The sequence below is a fragment of the Rhineura floridana genome, chromosome 1 (assembly GCF_030035675.1).
Source record: "Rhineura floridana isolate rRhiFlo1 chromosome 1, rRhiFlo1.hap2, whole genome shotgun sequence".
NCBI classification, from domain to species: Eukaryota; Metazoa; Chordata; class Lepidosauria; order Squamata; family Rhineuridae; genus Rhineura; species Rhineura floridana.
The window spans coordinates 267,837,660-267,855,449 of record NC_084480.1 but is presented as its reverse complement, the minus strand read 5'-3'; the positions used below and the strand labels follow the sequence as shown (position 1 = coordinate 267,855,449).

The 17,790-nt window shown below is 40.0% G+C and overlaps 1 protein-coding gene across 4 annotated transcripts in view; it reads right to left on the bottom strand.

Moving 5' to 3' along the window:
• Window positions 1–658: 658 nt before the first annotated feature.
• The window catches only part of PREX2 (phosphatidylinositol-3,4,5-trisphosphate dependent Rac exchange factor 2), a 252,350-nt gene continuing 235,218 nt past the window's right edge, over window positions 659–17,790 (bottom strand). For all 4 annotated transcript variants that reach the window (XM_061600721.1, XM_061600748.1, XM_061600730.1 and 1 more), the window contains 3 exons: window positions 16,591–16,693; window positions 6,044–6,111; window positions 659–3,807 (listed from right to left, as the gene is read on the bottom strand). In XM_061600721.1, coding sequence (XP_061456705.1) covers window positions 3,762–3,807; window positions 6,044–6,111; window positions 16,591–16,693 — 217 coding nt within the window. In that variant the 3' untranslated portion in view covers window positions 659–3,761. The remainder of the gene's footprint in view (window positions 3,808–6,043; window positions 6,112–16,590; window positions 16,694–17,790) is intronic.

Genomic DNA, 17,790 nt, shown 5'->3' with positions numbered 1-17,790 from the left:
CTTTTGACATTGTAGCCTCTTTTAGGGGGTTAATTGTTCCAAAGTCTTATCTATGTATTGTATTTTTTAAACTTTTTAATTGTATTAGTTTTATATTGGTTTTAATCATTTTATTGTACATTGCTTTGGGTTGATTTTTATGAAGAAAAGCAACTAATAAATTTAATAATAATAATAATAAAAAGAAAATATTTGCTGTTGACTAGCATAAACAAAAGTGTCATATATATTCATAGTGCTATATAAATAATAAAAAGATCAGCTGAGAATATACATATGAAAGGTTTATTATTGGTATTATTCCATACTTTAAAGACTTAAAATAATCATATGTCTAATCAAAACAGAGTGATATTCAGTGTTAGTCAAAGTAGACCCACTGAAATCAGTTTACTTACTAAGATTATGACAAATGTTCCATATCATCCAAAATGTCTTAAACTATAAGCGATGATGGACATAAAGATGTGCTACATAGAAACATAATTTGATTCAAACCCATACTTAAAAGATGTTATTTATTTTTATTTACCAATGTTACATAACAAAAGTTGTATATGGCTACAAGTATGAGAGATACAGAAACTACTAATATATTTTGTAGTTTTCTTTACATATAGTTTTTTAAAAGCAGCAATATTCTAGATTTCTTACTGAGTAATTAAAAAAATATATTCTCCTTTTGTAAAATCTAGAACTGCAAGAACAAAAATATGAAAACTAACTTTTTTTTGTCAAAGGACACGTTTACTGGATTTCTTACACTATATACATGATGCTACAAACTAATAATGCTGCTACATTCTTTAAAAATTGATAGGAATATATGAATTGTTGGAAAAACAGTAAGATAATTACAATATCAGGACAGTCACCAATGTGAGTTCAGTAGAAATATGTCACAGGCACTAATGGAGTATACTAAATTGTGTTTTTGAGCTGCAGTAGCAATCATCATGTCCAAATGGCAAGATTTCAGTTCTCAGCAAACATTTCTACCATTAAAATGTCATTTATAACCAAATCTGAGAAATGTTTAATGTGATTTTCTCAGTGGACAGTTTGAAATTACTTTTACATTTTAGAACCAGATATATTAAAACATAAAGTTCAAGATTTTGGAAGGGACATATGCAATTACAGTTCAAAAAGTGAATTTGCATGAAGGATTCATTCCTTGCTATATGCACCATGCTACCCTAATCCAGCGAGCGAGATGTAGTTATGGAAATAGGCTTAACAAACCATACTTAACATTAACCAATTTAGGGCAAGGTCAGAGAATTTGGGCTTGCCAGCTGAAGCTGATGGGAGTTGCAGTCCAACAACTCTGGTTTAGGTGTTCTCCATCCCTTTAGGATTTGTATTATACATGAAAACCTGGAAGATTGAAACTGGAAGCAAACGCTTCCGATTTTCTCTTTATTATCGCATGAGAGGAGAGGGAAAGTGGGAGTGTGAGAGCAGAAGGCTCACTGTAGCCCATTTTCAACATGCTAAACTATAGTTTAGTGTCAAACCAAATGTTATGCTTTAGCATGGAAGTGGTCCTACTGCATTCCTAGTGTGAATATATGTGTAGAATATTTTCCTGTGTGACCACCTTCTTGATCATAGTGCTGCAGGGGGCAGTGCTTTCAGGTAATTCCTATTAATCTGCAGCACACAGATTTTTAAAAAAACACCCTCCCATTCTTTTCAAATAAATGCACTGTTTGAGACACCTGAGGCTGACTAGTTTGGGAAAAGTTGGAGAGGAGTATTTGCTATTAATTGTTGCTTTCACGTTCTGAGTCTTTTACATAGAAAAGCTCAGTGATAGTTAGCATGATTTGCAGACACAGAGGAATGTTCTGTTTTTACTTGTTTTTGAGTTCTTTAAGAGTTTGTGGGTAGTGAAGACTTTTCTTGTTTCCTATAATTTATTCCTTAGATAGATAGTCCCCAGTATAATGTAGGTATAGCAGACAATTTGCAGCAACTCCATAATTATTTATTGCCTACTAGAAGTTTTAATAAAAAGGAGGATTATTCGTTGCATTTTAGTCAGAACAAGATTCAGAGGAAAAAATTATTGGGTTAGATCCAAAAGTTCCCCTCATTCAGTAGAAGGTGCCTCCTCTGACTGAGGAAACAGATTCAATTAATAGTGCTAATTTTATTAATTAGTATAAAAATGACTCCTACAAGTCTCCATTTAAGTAACTCCTTTCCTGGGAGTAAGCTCCATTGAACTCAAAGGGTTTAAACTACTTTTGAGTAGACATATAGGATTGCAATTAGTCTAACATTATGTATCTGATAGTGGCCAGCCAGATCAATTTTGCCTTCCCCCACCCCCATGTTTTAATGCTAATTATATTATCTGGAAAGCTGTTAATTCTCTGTGCATTTCTAGATGGATCATTTATATATTTTATTGTGTTATATGTTCTCTGATTTTCTTATTGTTACTATGGTCTATGGCTGTTCACAACATAAATGTAATGTCATTTCTCAATTAAATTGAAGTATGCTGTCAGAAAATATTACTTTGCAAACATTTTGCATTTAGATATTTCTACTACATAATTTTCCAAGTTGTTTAAAGAAAGATTACAAACCTTTAACTACAATACCCAGTAGTTGGTAAAACTTTTCCTTATCAAAATCTTTATTCTCATGCAAATATATAATTGAAACTGTTAATCTTTTACACAAGTACAAAAATACAGAATGCTCAGTTAAGCATCACAGATTCAGCATGTTTAAAAATTCCTTTTGCCAAAGAGTTCATCATCACAGGCAACACTCCTTACAGTGGTTCTGAACAATCATTAAGGAGCCCAATGATCAGAATTTTTATTCTTCACAATCCCCTTGCCTCTTCTAATCCCTGATCTCAATGTGAAAAAAATAAGTTTATTATGCGGAATGAATATCACTATTATCAAGTCATGGAAAGTAAGCACAGCATTCCTGTAAATATGATTAGGAACAATAATTTTCATATAACTAATCCATCTACATTCGTCTGAAGTAGCAACATCATCTCTTTTCTCAAATAAATTTCAATACAAAGAAGATGCAGATCAGAAGTGCATATAAGGCATGCTTCTCCTGTAACTGTGAAGTGGCAATCGAGAAATCTTGTGCACAGTGCAATCTGTGAACTTCAGATGAATCCCATTATATGTGATCTTCAAGTCCCACTGTGCAAATTTAAAAAAGGAGGAACACAAGTTCACTTGTATTTTTCTATTTCTATTATTTGGTTTTAGTAATTAACTGCATCCTCATCAAAATGCTAATTTCAAGTACAGCTCTAACTATGAAATTAGAATATCGGGGGGAGGGGTAATGTGTGCAAGGCACTACAAAAGCGTAGCATAATATTAAACTAGTGATTGTTTCATCTTCCTCTGGATCAATACATCACTTTTTGAAAGGGTCTGTTACAGTGTTTCTCCATTCTATGCTGCATCTTTTTGTTCATATTGTTAATTGGGTGATTGGCACTGTTGAAACAACCTCTTACAATGCAGCCTTATACCAGTGTTAAATGTTCACAGAGCAAACAGATCAAATCTAGATATCAATTTTTCTCAGAAATACTTGTCCTCATTGGCTAAGTCACATTCAAGATGAAACACTGCTCTATCTGAAGCTAAGTGCTGCTGTTTATCCATAGGCAAGGCACATTCTATTGAAGACTGTTGTGCTCGTGTTTTACTTCAGCGTCATGGAAACTGGCATTTTGATTATTCCTCCAACAGGAGTCTTTACTCTTCTCCAATGGGAGGTGGTGGCTGACATAGCTTGTACAACCTGCCAAAAACAAATAATAATTATTATAAAAGTCCCCAAGTTTTGTGAATCAGGCTAAAACATTCAAACTTCCCACTGACTATACATCTGTTGAGTCATAAAGAGGATACAGATTGGAAACCAGAATGAAGCCAGTGTCTTTAATGTGTGTATCTTATACTTAGTGAAATGTTTAAATCTAAAAAAATAGTTTTGCACTAACAGTAACATGCTATGATACTTATTTTCCACTACAAGGCCCCATTATCATCTGGAAGTGGTTCATTGCGAATTTAGATGTTTAATACCCTGAGGAAGATTAGTTATATCCTATTTAGGATTTGCCAGAGACTGGGGCACAAAGATTTGAAAATTATACCTTTGTGTCTGTCATACTTTCTCTGTTCTGTGCTATACTATATTATTCTAACAGTGCTGATTGGTTCTGCAGCACATAGATATTTATTCTAGAGGTCATGTGAGACACACCAAAGACCTATTTTCATGACTCTTTGTGCCCATGACAGTCATGACTTCTGGGCAACTAATTCTAACAGTGACACAACTTCTCTGGGCTTGGATGGGATATAAGAAAGGCAACCTCCACCAAAATACATTAAATCACTGCCACTACTACTCTTTCTTTATCTGAAAAGAATTAAAATATATAATTTTATTTAAGCAATTTACACCCCACTTTTCACCATGTGTATTTTTCTCTTACAGAAAAGATATAAAATATACAAGATTGAAAAAATATTTAAAACATCAGATAGTAGAACATAACGCTTTCATGGTGCAAAGATCTAAAATAAAACTGTTTTAACCTGATATCTGAAACTTAGCATGTTAACCATAATTTGTTATGTGATCCTGGTTACAGTGAGTTCCCCAACCCTTAATTCCTTAAATTTAAGCAGATCACTCTAACACTTGTGGACTAAAAATTTAGGAATGCATACACAGAGACTATAGCATGTATCCTAACTTTTCATTCCATGAACAAAAGGAAAGCTACACTCACAGATGGGATCATTCTATGACCACCAGGGCCGGTGCCAGACAGGCTGGTGCCCAAGGGCCCAGTCATGTCTGGCACTGGCCCTTCATTGACCACTACTCTCATTCTGTTCACTGAAGCTCCTGCAATCGAAGACCTTCTATTAGACTAGAAGAGTGGCTGAGTATTAGAACAGAAATAAAATAAATGCCTCTTACAACTTTTTGTAATGCTGTCTTACTTTTTAACCCTTGGATATTACTGTCTGACAGCTTGTGACAGATCCAGTAACAGCACAGGCACTCCCTTCAGTTAAACCGAAGGTTGCTAAAGACCTAAGGTCCAAAATTCATGTGACAAGAAATTGATGGATTGCTATACTAAGTGAATTTGGTCTTGTGAGTTGTGATACCAAAAAGATTGAGAACTATTGGTCTACACCAATGTAAACCTGCATTTATCAAAAGCAAGGAAGAGGCAGAATGGAAAAATAACAGTAGTCTGAATACAGTAAACACAGATGTGGCTTTAACTTTCGCATAAATGTAATTTACTGCAAGATCACTGCCACAAAATTGCAATAAGCATGCCTTTTCTGTTGCTCACCACCACCAACAAAAATATTTTTATTTTTAAATATAAGTGTTCAAATCTGGATATTTTTGTGAACTTGGGGAAGGAAGAAATCTCAGAAGTGTTACCTTTCCCCATTGTGTTTTGATATAACTGGAACCTTGATTTATGCCTACACAAGTATATCAATATTTAATTGTTCTTCAGCAAACAGTATTATATTTTAAACTACCTAGGACAAGACAGACTGTAAACAACAACTAGATTGACATGATCCCTGTAAAGGGTTGTGGAACTCTTATGCAATCCTTGGATTTGTCCATTTATTTTCATTAGGCTTTTTATTTGTTTCAGGTATCTGCAATACATCACTGAATGATAAACTTCTCACAAACTTGGACTGGTAATATTTTTCATTCCAAGGTTTGGAAAACTGCATCATTTTCTTAAATTTATTTTAAAAGCCAGTTTAAGCTTGGAATGACGAGCATCTTTTCAGGAGCAAATTGTACAACTAAAGATTAAAAATAATATTGTTGAAATCTGCCCCTAAGAAGCAAAAAAAAAAAAATCTGTACTTAAATATCAGTAAAAGGTGCAATCTTGAGTCTAGGTAAAGTATTTGACAGAAGCTGGAGAAATGATAGTTTTGGTCAAAGGCAACTGACTGCAACATTTAGTTACCTTGGAGCAGACAATGGTGTTCGGTCCCTAACTCCTAAATTCTTGGCAGTGTTCTGCACTCGAGCTCCCTGTAAGACAGAAAAATGGTTGTTCTCGTGTAGTTAAATTTTTTTTCTTTTCCTCTCCACCAGGACAGTTACAGGTCTATATATTTCAAACAAAATGGTCACAAATGGGATACCTAAATAATCATTTTTACTTGCCATATCAGAAATAGAAGATATCAAAAAGCAGCAGTAAAATAATTGTGAAGAGTTGTTTGCGGTTTCAGAAAATATAATCAAACCATGTTCCCACAGCAAATTTAGTTTCTAAAGACAAAATTCTGATAAAACATTCAAGGCATGAAAAGGTCCACCTACCAGGAGAACTGCACCTCAGGAGAGACATAACTGTGTAAGTAGCCGTAAACTTGAACTATGTAATCAATCTAGAGGAAAGTTATGCAAAGAGCTAGCGAACAGGGTCCAGCTTGCTGAACATTGAAATGAGCCTAATAAGGCTGCATGGAATTTGCAAGGGATGATATCACCCAGGGATCTGCTGGTGACCACTCCCCTTAGCACCAAGTTCATGATGATATCCTGCTAACATCATTACCAAGGAAAAATGCTATACAGGCAGTATGAGGGCCTGCAGAGGTACACACAGAGATGAGGGCTGAAACCTAGAACTGAGGCTAATGCAAGTCGAATAACTGAGGCCCTTAAAGGAGGCACCACGTTGTACTACTGTTGCCCCTGGAAGCAGCCTGCTATTAGTTCAGGTCAAAAGAAAAAATGGGAAAAACCAATATAACTTTCAGTACAAAGATCGGACATAATTCCAGCCGAGGAGTATGCCATCTCTCTGGCCAAGGCTGAAGGAACAGCTGAATCCCTTTCCCAGTCATAGACAGAATGACAAGAATTCCTTAGCAGAGGACTACAGGGTGTCTACCCAAGGAGACTGGGTAGTGAGCTAGGCCCTTTTCCCGGGGTTCTAAGTGAAAGGCTAAGCCCTTCCACAGTCACTGGACAGACTTGAGAAAGCGCCCATTACGTTCCACAAGCAGCCTCCACACCAACCTTAATGCTCAGATGCAATTGCTGAGGAGGAATACATAGAAGTCCCAAGTTTGGCTACTACACTCACTGTAGGACTGCCTCGCCTACCTTAGGGTCAATGTACATCTTGTGCAGGGCAAACTGCATGCAACATTCCTCCCCACAGAATTCCTTCTGACGCAGGCTGTGCGAAACTGCGAGCTGTGCGAGCTGACGGCTGCTGAAAAGGTTACTGCCACATATCACTGACTGCTGCTGAAAAGGGTGCTGCTGCCTATCACTGCCAGTTGAAGAAAATGGCTATAACTGCCTATCACTGTGCTGTGCTTAGATAACGACATTTAGAAAACCAACACAAGGTGATCCAGCCACAAATATGCCCATACAGTAGAAGGAAGCTGACCCAGACCATATAGCAACATCCACAAGGGAAGAGAAGCGGAATGGCGAGGCCCAACTGACCCCACCCCAAGAGTGTGGAGGTCTACTCTTTCATGAACTGTAAAAGCAGGCAAAGGCTGGGTTGGTAAAGCCAAAAAGGACACAACCCAGGAGAGGAGAGACTCTGAATGCTGCCAAGCAAATAAAACTACCCAAGGCAGAGGGGACTGGTAATAGCAAGGTCAAAAGCTGCCCAACAGAGGCAGCAGAAGCAATCTGCCTCAAATTAGTTCCAAATACCAGGAAAGGCAAACACACAATCACCTCGGTAGAGGGAGCATTGCCTCAGAAGGCCAGCGTAACCACATACCACAGAAGGGGGTGGGGCAACCTCTGAGAACCAAAATAATCACACTCAGTGGGGAGGAGCATTGAGAGTGTCCTTCTGCACTGGTCTTGTTTCTGGCCTGACAGGAACTGTAGAAACCTAACATGGTTCATGAGGTGAGAGGAGCGACTCCTGAGAGCTAAAAGAATCACATGCGGTGAAGAAGGGCATTGAGAGTGTCCTTCAGCACTGGTCATGTCTGTGGCCTGGCAGGAACTGTGGATACTTATCATGGTTCGAGAGAAGAGTGGAACCACCACTAAAAGCCAAAATAATTACACAGTGGGGAGGGGCAGTGAGTGTGTCCTTCCGCACTGGTCTAATATCTGGCCTGACAAGCACTGTAGGTAACTTATCCTGGTTCTGCAGCAGCAGCAGCCTGCTTGTCTGGATATGTCGGCAGTTTGCAAACTTCGCCAAGGTGCCACATTTAGAACTGTAATTGCAGCCAGGAAAACCACCCAAGGAATAAAACAAGTGCACACAGTAGATGGGATTGGTTAACCTCTGAATGTAGCCCAGAGATGTATCCAAGGGTGAGAATATCCAAACACCATCAACTATGGTCCAAGCAAGGTACTTGCCGCCGAGAAGCGCCTCTAAGAACCAAAATAATCACACACAGTGGGGAGGTGCAGTGAGAGTGTCCCTCTGCACTGGTCTTGCATGTGGTCTAATCGGAACAGAGGGGAACTTTTCATGACTTTGCAGCAGCTGCAGTCTGCTTGTCTGAATATGTCTTCAATGCCTGAGTCAAAACCTCTGACAAGGACTCACTGGAGGAGTATGCAAAGAAGAGAACCACCAGTCAATCTGCCCCACAGAATAGTGGAGGAGACCCCTGTCAAGTCTGGCTGGTCACCAGCCAAAAAAGGGCAAGAGGTAATCAACATGGTATAGACTCACCTGTTGCCTGGCATACACTCACCTGTTGCCTGGCTTTAGTGGAAAATATGCATTGGAAGAGGGGTGCTGAGTGAATAGGGAACACCAGTACATGCCCACGGACGAGGGAAGCAGTACGGCCCCGAGTGTAGTTCAGCTGGATGGTACCTCGAGTAGGCATTGATCTGCCATAGTATACACACACGAGAAAGGGGAATGTGGTATCCGTTGTCGACACACGTCTGGCTGCTGATCCACCATCATATACACGCACAAGGGTAGGGGATGCGGTATATGTCACCAACACATGCACAAGGGTAGGGGGTGTGGTGTGGAGAGGGGCCAGTACATGCACACAATGGGGAAGGTGCGGTACTGCTCTTGTGCACTGTGAAGTAAGAGCTCAGATACACGCACACAATGGGGAAGGTGCGGTACTGCTCTTGTGCACTATACAAGGGGATAAATCTCAGTACATGCCCACAAAGGGGGGGTGCGGTACTGCTCCTGTGCAATATACATGGAATAAGTCTCAGTACACGCCCATGAGCGAGGGGAGCGGTACAACCCCAAGTGCACTACTGGCAACGAAGTACCATGAAGACAAATCGCAGGTACACGCATATAGTGGGAAGGAGCGCGGTACTGCTCCTGTGCACTTATGTATCTGATCGCCTCTGTGGCTCCTTTTGCAGTTGATTTGTTGGTGTTAGTACAAATCTATCTAATATACTTCACTGAAACATAAGACACATAAGATATGAGAAAAATGGAGGTGGTAGCTGAAGAGCGTACGGGCCAAAAAGTCTCCCCCAATGAAAAGGGTGGAAAAAAGGAATCAGACAAAAAAGGTGGAGGATGAAAAGGCAGGAAAAACTTCATATAGAAGGTGGCCACCCAGGCTCAAAGCACTACGCTCCGCAAGGCAGAGACAGCCTCCCAAGGAGGTCAAAGAGCAACCACCCTGCAGTAGTACTTACCGGAGTCCCCTCCATGGGCGCTAAATGCACCGCAGTTACAAACACAAGGAGCCGCCACTGCGAACTTCTAACAGCATCAGTAGCGAGCCGAGGGGGGGAAAGGGGGCCTCCACAGCAAAGAGCACCAAGCATGCTGCCGCCGCAACCAGAAAACCACCACAGCGAGCTCCTGGCAGCCGCAGTAGCGAGCCACGGGGAGAGAGAGCTGCCACCGCAAAGATCAAAGTCGTCACTGCAGCAGACTCCCTTCTGCTGCAGCAAAGGAATGGCTCGCTGCAGTGAACTCCTGGTGGCCACAGTAGTGAGCTGCGGGGAGAGATAACTGCAAGAAGAACAAAGCCTTTGCTGGGTGGCGAAGTAACGGCTCAGAATAGGGAGGAGTTGCCACCACTGCTGAAACAGGGATGGCACAAGTAGCCTCAGCTGTCCCCCCGGGGAAAGATGGAGGGGGGTAAACAAGGAGCAGAGGTGGCACAAACAGCCCCCACAGTCCCCAAAAATAAAGTGGGACAAAAGGGCAGGAAAAAGAGGGGGGAGTTAACAACCAGCCCAACCAGCCCAAAACTATCTCAAAAGCAAATTCAAAGTGAAAAAAGGAGGGGAAACAACTGGAAATGAAAGCAAACGAACCCCCCCCAGTCACAACATGCTCTAACAGCAACAGAAGTTAAACACTAAACTCTAAGGTAAACAGAAATTCAAGGTGAAAGAAGAAGTGGGGGAAATGAAAACAAAACAAAATGAACCCCCCAGTCGACACACTCTCACACACACTGTTAAACACTAAAACCTTCACGCTATGAGCTGGAGGTAACTGCCTCGGATGAAGGCAAGAATGAACTGGAGTGGGAGGGGCTTGATGCCCCAGGTCTTGACTTCAATACATTCTTGCCTTCGGACGCTAGATGGCGCTATTACCCACGTGATGTCATGCTACCTGGGGAAAATGCAGCACCAATAAATCATTAACTTTTTTGTGGAATTTTCCCCAAAGCTATCCACTCCCAGGGCTTTCTAATTCTTAAGGTTTTTTTAATAGCCTCCAAGACTTCTTTTGCCAAAACAGGTTGGTTAAGTAGAAGCTTTCGTCTATTGGTGATGGGAGTGATATCTATGCCCTGCAAAAAGGTTTCAGTTGCATGTACAGGTGCATTCTCAGCTGAATATAGTTGTAAATAAAATTCAGCAAAAATACCACTTCTTTTGATTCAAAACATAATTCCCCACTTCATTTTCAAATAGAATGAGTTCTCCTGTCCTCACATTTTCTAATACCAATGGCAAGGAATTTGGAGTTTTTATCACCATCTTCATAATATATTTGTTTTGTATACCTTAACTGTGCAATAATTTTATCAAAATCCAATTCCCCAACTTCCACCCACTTTTTAGTTAAAGAATGATAGATTTTGGTACCACTAGTTCATTTATGCACCAATTCTAATTCTTCTAGTTTGTTCAGAAATCTTACCTGCTCTAGTCGCTTTGTGTTTTTAAGGACAGTGAATTAACTTATACCTATGCCCCTTATGACTGGTTTCATGGCATCCCAAACTATAGCATGTGACAGACCATCATTAGAGTTTAGAGTGAAATATTCAGTAATTGAGGATCTCAGCTTGTCAAGTGTTAACTTGTATAGTAGAACCAAAGGGAAGTGCCAAATTGGGTCATGGTGACTTGTGGTTAGGTGCCGGTACACTGACCAGACTGGAGCATGATCAAGAGAGTTCAATGCACAATATCTGAGTCTTGTTAGTCTGCCTAACCAGCCTGCAGTGGCGAGGAGCTAAACTGTCCTCATATATATCCTGTAACAAATTCAGAATATTTCATCTTTTGATTAGGGTGCCCAAATCTTGAACACATGTTAAAACCTTTAAAGTATCACAGCAGAGCCCTTTCCATTCCCTACATAGTGAAACCACAAACAAACTCCAACATATAAACTAGAAAACCAAATAAAAAGAATATTGTTAACCTGTTTTGTATGATGGGAGTATCCATGAGAGCAGCTCCCATTACGTTGGATAACCCCCCGATGCACAGACAAATCTTGACTCCCAAAAGATGTTCTGGGGGGGTTACAGACATAACCCTAATGGACACCCACACCCTCCTCCACCACATAAAAGTAATAGACTACAGGGATTCAAGGCCAGTTGCCCATTATGCCTGAGATATCTGATGTAACTCAATAGCTTCTTGTTACACTTGAGGAGTCATCTGCCGGACTAGAGTCCTTTCGCATCAAAAGAGAGCATGTAGAACTTGCTGTGTAGAATGTCTCAGTCCTTCGTAATTTTCTTTTGTGGTTTTTGAGTTCTGGGTCTTCCCCTCATCAGAGTTGTCATCTGTCACATGTTGCGGTGAAGAAACAGATCCCAGATTCATGACTGAGCAGTCCTATTCAGGATCCACACTGCTCACCCCATATAGAGAGGGGGCTAGAAATGATGCCCTAAACATAGTCTGCCTCATCTCTGACTGGATTACCGCATCCAGTGGGATCATCACTTAGCGGTCACAAAAGACAATTGAATTTCGGAACATGGAATATACGGACATTGCTGGACAATGCAGATAGTGAATGTCCTGAACACAGGACTGCCATCTTCGTGAGGGAGTTGAGATGTTTTAATATTGACATAGCAGCACTCAAGAAGCTCGGAGAGCAGGAGAAGGATAATTGAAGGAAGAAAAAGGAGATTATACCTTCTTCTGCAAAGGACTGCCTAAATAAGGACGATGAATACATGGAGTAGGCTTTGCTATTAATAATAATCTTGTGAAGCTCTTGCCAGAAGTTCCTATTGGCATTAATGAACGACTCTCAACTCTCCAGTTTAAACTCGCCAAAAACCAGCAGGCTACTATTGTAAGTGCTTATCTACCAACATTAGATGCTGATGAAGACATCAAGGAAAAATGTTATACCCAGCTGGACACCATCTTATCAGAGATACTTAAGGAGGTCCAACGAAGAACTAGAGAACTTAAGAACACCTTGTGGATAAAGAAAGCTCAAGAAATCCAGCATTTTGCAGATGCTCATGATATACAGGGCTTTTTTAATGCCAGAAAGGCCATCTATGGACCGACAAATTATGGTATGAATCCCTTACATTGAATGGATGGTACCAAACTTCTTAAGGATAAAGAGTCTATTGCACTGCGTTGGAAAGAGCATTAGCACCACCTCTTTAATCACAACTCTATTGTGGCTGGTAAGGTCTTCTCACAAATTCCGCAACAACAAACTAGAGATGAGCTTGGATGAAGTCAGTAAAGCCATTAGACAAATGAAGAATAACAAAGCTAGTGGACCTGATGGGATTCCTGCTGAAGTCTTTAAAGGTGGGCCTGAACTTACAAAACAACTTCATAAGTTGATTGCTGGAAGATGCAACAGAGGTCTTTGGGTTCTTGGTTCCTGATGCTAGGTGGTCTTCTTTGCTGAACTTCCTGTGGAATTGATTTTGGACTGTTCTTGGCCTTGTTTCTGGATTGTATTTTGGACCTGGACTGATTCTCTGTGCTTGACCTTGGCTTGTTGAGAGTGTGGTGCATCTTGAACTCTGCTCTCCTGGATGCGACAGGGAGCCTTCCTGGTGAACATGGCTCGTGGAGGGCTAGTAGATGAAAAAGCACTTGCACAAGCCCTGAAGGAAGGAAGGATACGAGGGGCAGCGTTGGATGTACACAAGTCAGAACCATTCAGCTTCAGTCAGGGTCCTCTGAAGGATGCACCAAATCTGATCTGTACTCCACATGCTGCCTGGTACAGTGAACAAGCCTCAATAGAGATGCGGGAGGAAGCAGCCCGGGAGATTCGGAAAGCTATTACAGGTGCCAGCCGTATTCTCCTAAGTGTTCTTTTACTGACTGTCTTAATGTTGACAAGTTGTTTTTGCTTATTATATTTGTTATGTCACTGTTTTATTATTTTTTGTTATTAGGAAATTGTTTTTGCAATTGTTTTTGAGATGTATTTTTGTTCCCCTTGCTGTAAGCCGCCTTGAGCACAATTTTATGTGGAAAGGCGGCGTACAAATAAAATGATGATGATGATGATAAGTTCATTGAAAAGATCTGGATGAGGGGGAAATCCTGGAAGACTTTAGGGATGCCATAATTATCACTCTTTTTAAGAAGGGTGATAGAACAGATTGTGGGAACTATCGAGGCATCCCTCTTCTTGCTACCGCAGGTCAAATCCTTGCAAGGATCCTCACAAATCACCTCCTACCTGTCTCAGAAGATATCCTCCCTGAATCCCAAAATTGTTTCCACCCTTCCAGGGGGACAGTGGACATGATCTTCACTGCGTGACAGCTTAAAGAAAAATGCCGGGAGCAAACCCGACCTTTATATATGGCGTTTATTGATCTGGCTAAGGCTTTTGATACTATGAATTGAACAACTCTCTGGACCATCCTTCTGAAAATTGGATGCCCCGATTTATTTATTTATTTATTATTTTATTTATATCCCAGCCTTTCTCCCAGCAGGAGCCCAGGGCAGCAAACAAAAGCACTAAAAACACTTTAAACCATCATAAAAACAGACTTTAAAATACATTAAAATAAAACAACTTTAAAAACATTTTTTAAAAAGCTTTGAAGACATCTTTAAAAAAGGTTAAAAACGTTTAAAAAGAGGGGGTTTAAAAACATATTGAAAAGCAATTTCAACACAGAAGCCGACTGGGATAAGGTCTCAATTTAAAAGGCTTGTTGAAAGAGGAAGGTCTTCAATAGGCACCCAAAAGATAACAGAGATGGCACCCGTCTAATATTTAAGGGTAGGTGCTGCCACACTAAAGGTCTGTTTCCTATGTTGTGCAGAACGGACCTCCTGATAAGATGGTATCTGCAGAAGGCCCTCACCTGCAGAGTGCAGTGATCAACTGGGTATATAAGGCATAAGACGGTTTTTCAGGTATCCTGGTCCCAAGCTGTATAGGGCTTTGTACACCAAGACTAGAACCTTGAACTTGGCCCGGTAGCAAATGGGCAGCCACTGCAATTCTTTCAGCAGTGGGGTGACATAATGGCAATACTCTGCCCCAGTGAGCAGTCTTGCCACCACATTTTGCACCAGCTGCAGCTTCCGGACGAACCTCAAGGGCAGCCCCACATAGAGCACATTACAGTAATCCATCCTGGAGGTTACCAGTGCATGGACAACAGTGGTCAGGCTATCCCGGTCCAGAAGCGGCCGCAGCTGTCTTACCAGCTGAAGCTGGTAAAAGACACTCCTAGCCACTGAGGTCACCTGGGCCTCTAGTGACAAAGATGGATCCAGGAGCACCCCCAGATTATGGACCTCTTTCAGAGGGAGTACAACTATAATTTAAATAATGGAACTTGTCTATGGTCTTCCCACAATTTGCTGCTCCACTATTCTTCTCATTGTTTACTGTGTGTTTTTGATAAGATTTTCTTCATTGCATTAAAAAAGCAAATTCTGTACTGTAATGATAACATTTTCTATATAGCAATTTTGTTTTATGTGTCATAAGCAAAAGCCTTTACATAATCTTGGTCGCATTAATACTGTGGTGTGAGGGCTCTCCTCTCTTTCCGTTAATTCCACGAAAGTTAAGTGCATCTGTTTTTTGTTTCTACTTGCTCCATTTTCATATCCATAATGCCTTATACAAAACTTGAATTACATTTTGTGGTGGATAAATCCCTTCAAAATTATGTGGGGATACTTAGAAATTGCAGCTTTAATTTGACTTATATGTAGGATTGCATACAGAAATGAAGTTATGAAATTTAACAGGGATAAGTGCAAACTTAAACACCTAGGAAAAAGAGACCAAGTGCACAGTTATAAGATAGGGGATACTTGGCTCAGCAATACTACATGTGAGAAGGATCTTGGAATTGTTATTGATCACAAGCTGAATATGAGCCAACAGTGCAATGTGGCTGCAAAAAAGGCAAATGCTACTTCAGGCTGCATTAACACAAGTATAGCTTCCAAATCGCATGAAGTACTAGTTCCCTTCTATTCTGCACTACTTAGGCGTCATCTTGATTACTGCGTCCAGTAATTTAGCATTTTCTGACAAGCTGATGAGATTAAAGAGCAGTTACTGCATGCTGTTGATTTATAGCTATTGTTGACTTAGCTTTATAAACATAAATTCAAAATACTTCCATAATAATTGTAAATAAAACAATACCAAAAGTTATTGGCTTGGTTCTTCACTCTTTGCTATATAAAGGGAATGAGCTTCCTTATTCTCACAAAGAGAAAAGTTACAATTCAGAGCCAGTATCTTGACTATGCAAAGAAGAAAACAATTGTTTTGTGAAGGGGCTAGAACAGTTCCTATGGTAGCGTGATCAATACTAGCCTCCCTTCAGCACTATATTAATGTAGTGCACTAATGCAGACATTAAAACTGGTTCCCTGGTTAGCAGAGCAAAATTGTTAATTTGTCTTACTCAGAAGTATATGGTTATAAGTCAAAAGAGTAAAGTAATATTTAGTTCAAGATTAATTTAAAATACTTTCTTCCCCTGTATATGCTGAAACCTATCTTCCTTATCATACACACTCAGTTCTCCTGTGGTTGTTACAGCTTAACTCAAGGTGTATTTTCTTCCTGAGTTTATCCAGTATTTACTGTAAACTCACCTGCAGCCCCCGTGAACTGATGGGTATGGCTCTAACATTCTGCTTTGACTGAGAAATCTTGGATTCTCAGGCCCAGTCCCTCTCAATCTACACATACTTCACAGATCCTTGTACTTTCCAACTGACAGCATTGTTTTGCAAGGCTAGTAATTCAACCAGGGAAAAACAATGTTGGAAAAATGTAATATATCATAAAAAATAAAGATGGCTTACTTGTTTGCGCATCACATCTGTAGCTTGCAGGATATAGCGAGGAGGTAAGCCATGACTCCGAGCGAGAATTATAGCCTGTTCCAGAGTGACACTCAGAGTGCACCTGCAATACAAAATCAGATAAATCCAGGAAAAAATCCACTTATGGAGTACTACATCTATGCGTAAAAATGTGTAACTGTTGGTCCAAAACTGCAGTAGGATGATATCTTGATCAGGGCCAACTAAAAAGTCAAAGTGAGTACCTTTCTAGTTTTGGAGAACTCTTCTTACCATCCAGACTGAAGAAGTCTGGCAAACCTCAAAGCTTGTTCACTACTTTGTAACATTTTAATTGGTCCTAATAAAGGTATTGCCGTTTACCATTACCAACATGTGTGTAAGTATTCAATGTGGATGAGTTTACCAAACTCCATCCAAAAATTCTTTGTCGTCCCAATGACAATGGGTAAGCACTGGAAGGCCATATTTACTTTCCTGCAGATTGATATAGGCACACAGGTTGTGCATGCTTCCAGTATCTAGCCATAGCAATCTGCACTGGATGGAGGGGGGCTCTGCTAGGTTTCACTACTGTCATGCTGTTGCCTAGAAAAGATTAGGTAGCACTGCAAGTTTAGGCTTCTGAATCCTTCAACAGCTTAATCCAGGATGGCCATCTCATTCCACAGCTATCCCCAAATCCTGAAAAATGACATGTAGATTGTATACCTCAGTATTTCTGCATGAACATTATTACACATACAGTACATACGTGAATGTACTATATAATTACACTCATAGTACACACAAAAGGATGTATTTAAACATAATAAAAACAGCACTAATAATTATAATAAAACTGATCACTCTTATGTCTACAACATAATTATGTTTGCAAAACACAAAATTGCAAACATTGCAATCCATTTTTGTTACTTACATTTAAATATATACTTTAAGTAATCCTTTTGTATGTACTATATTTGTATTATGTACATCATTATTTGACTGAAAACATCAGCAGTACATGATAAATCCCTTAAGAGAGAAGTAGTTTCTAGGTGACTTACAGAAAAATAATGCAGAGTTAAAAACATAGCAATCATCAATATACTAACAAAACAACCACCTCAAGAACCACAACAGCAGTAAAGCAGCAGTATATGGGCAGCGATAATCCACGAAACCACCAAATGCCTATGAAAAGAAGGTCTTAAA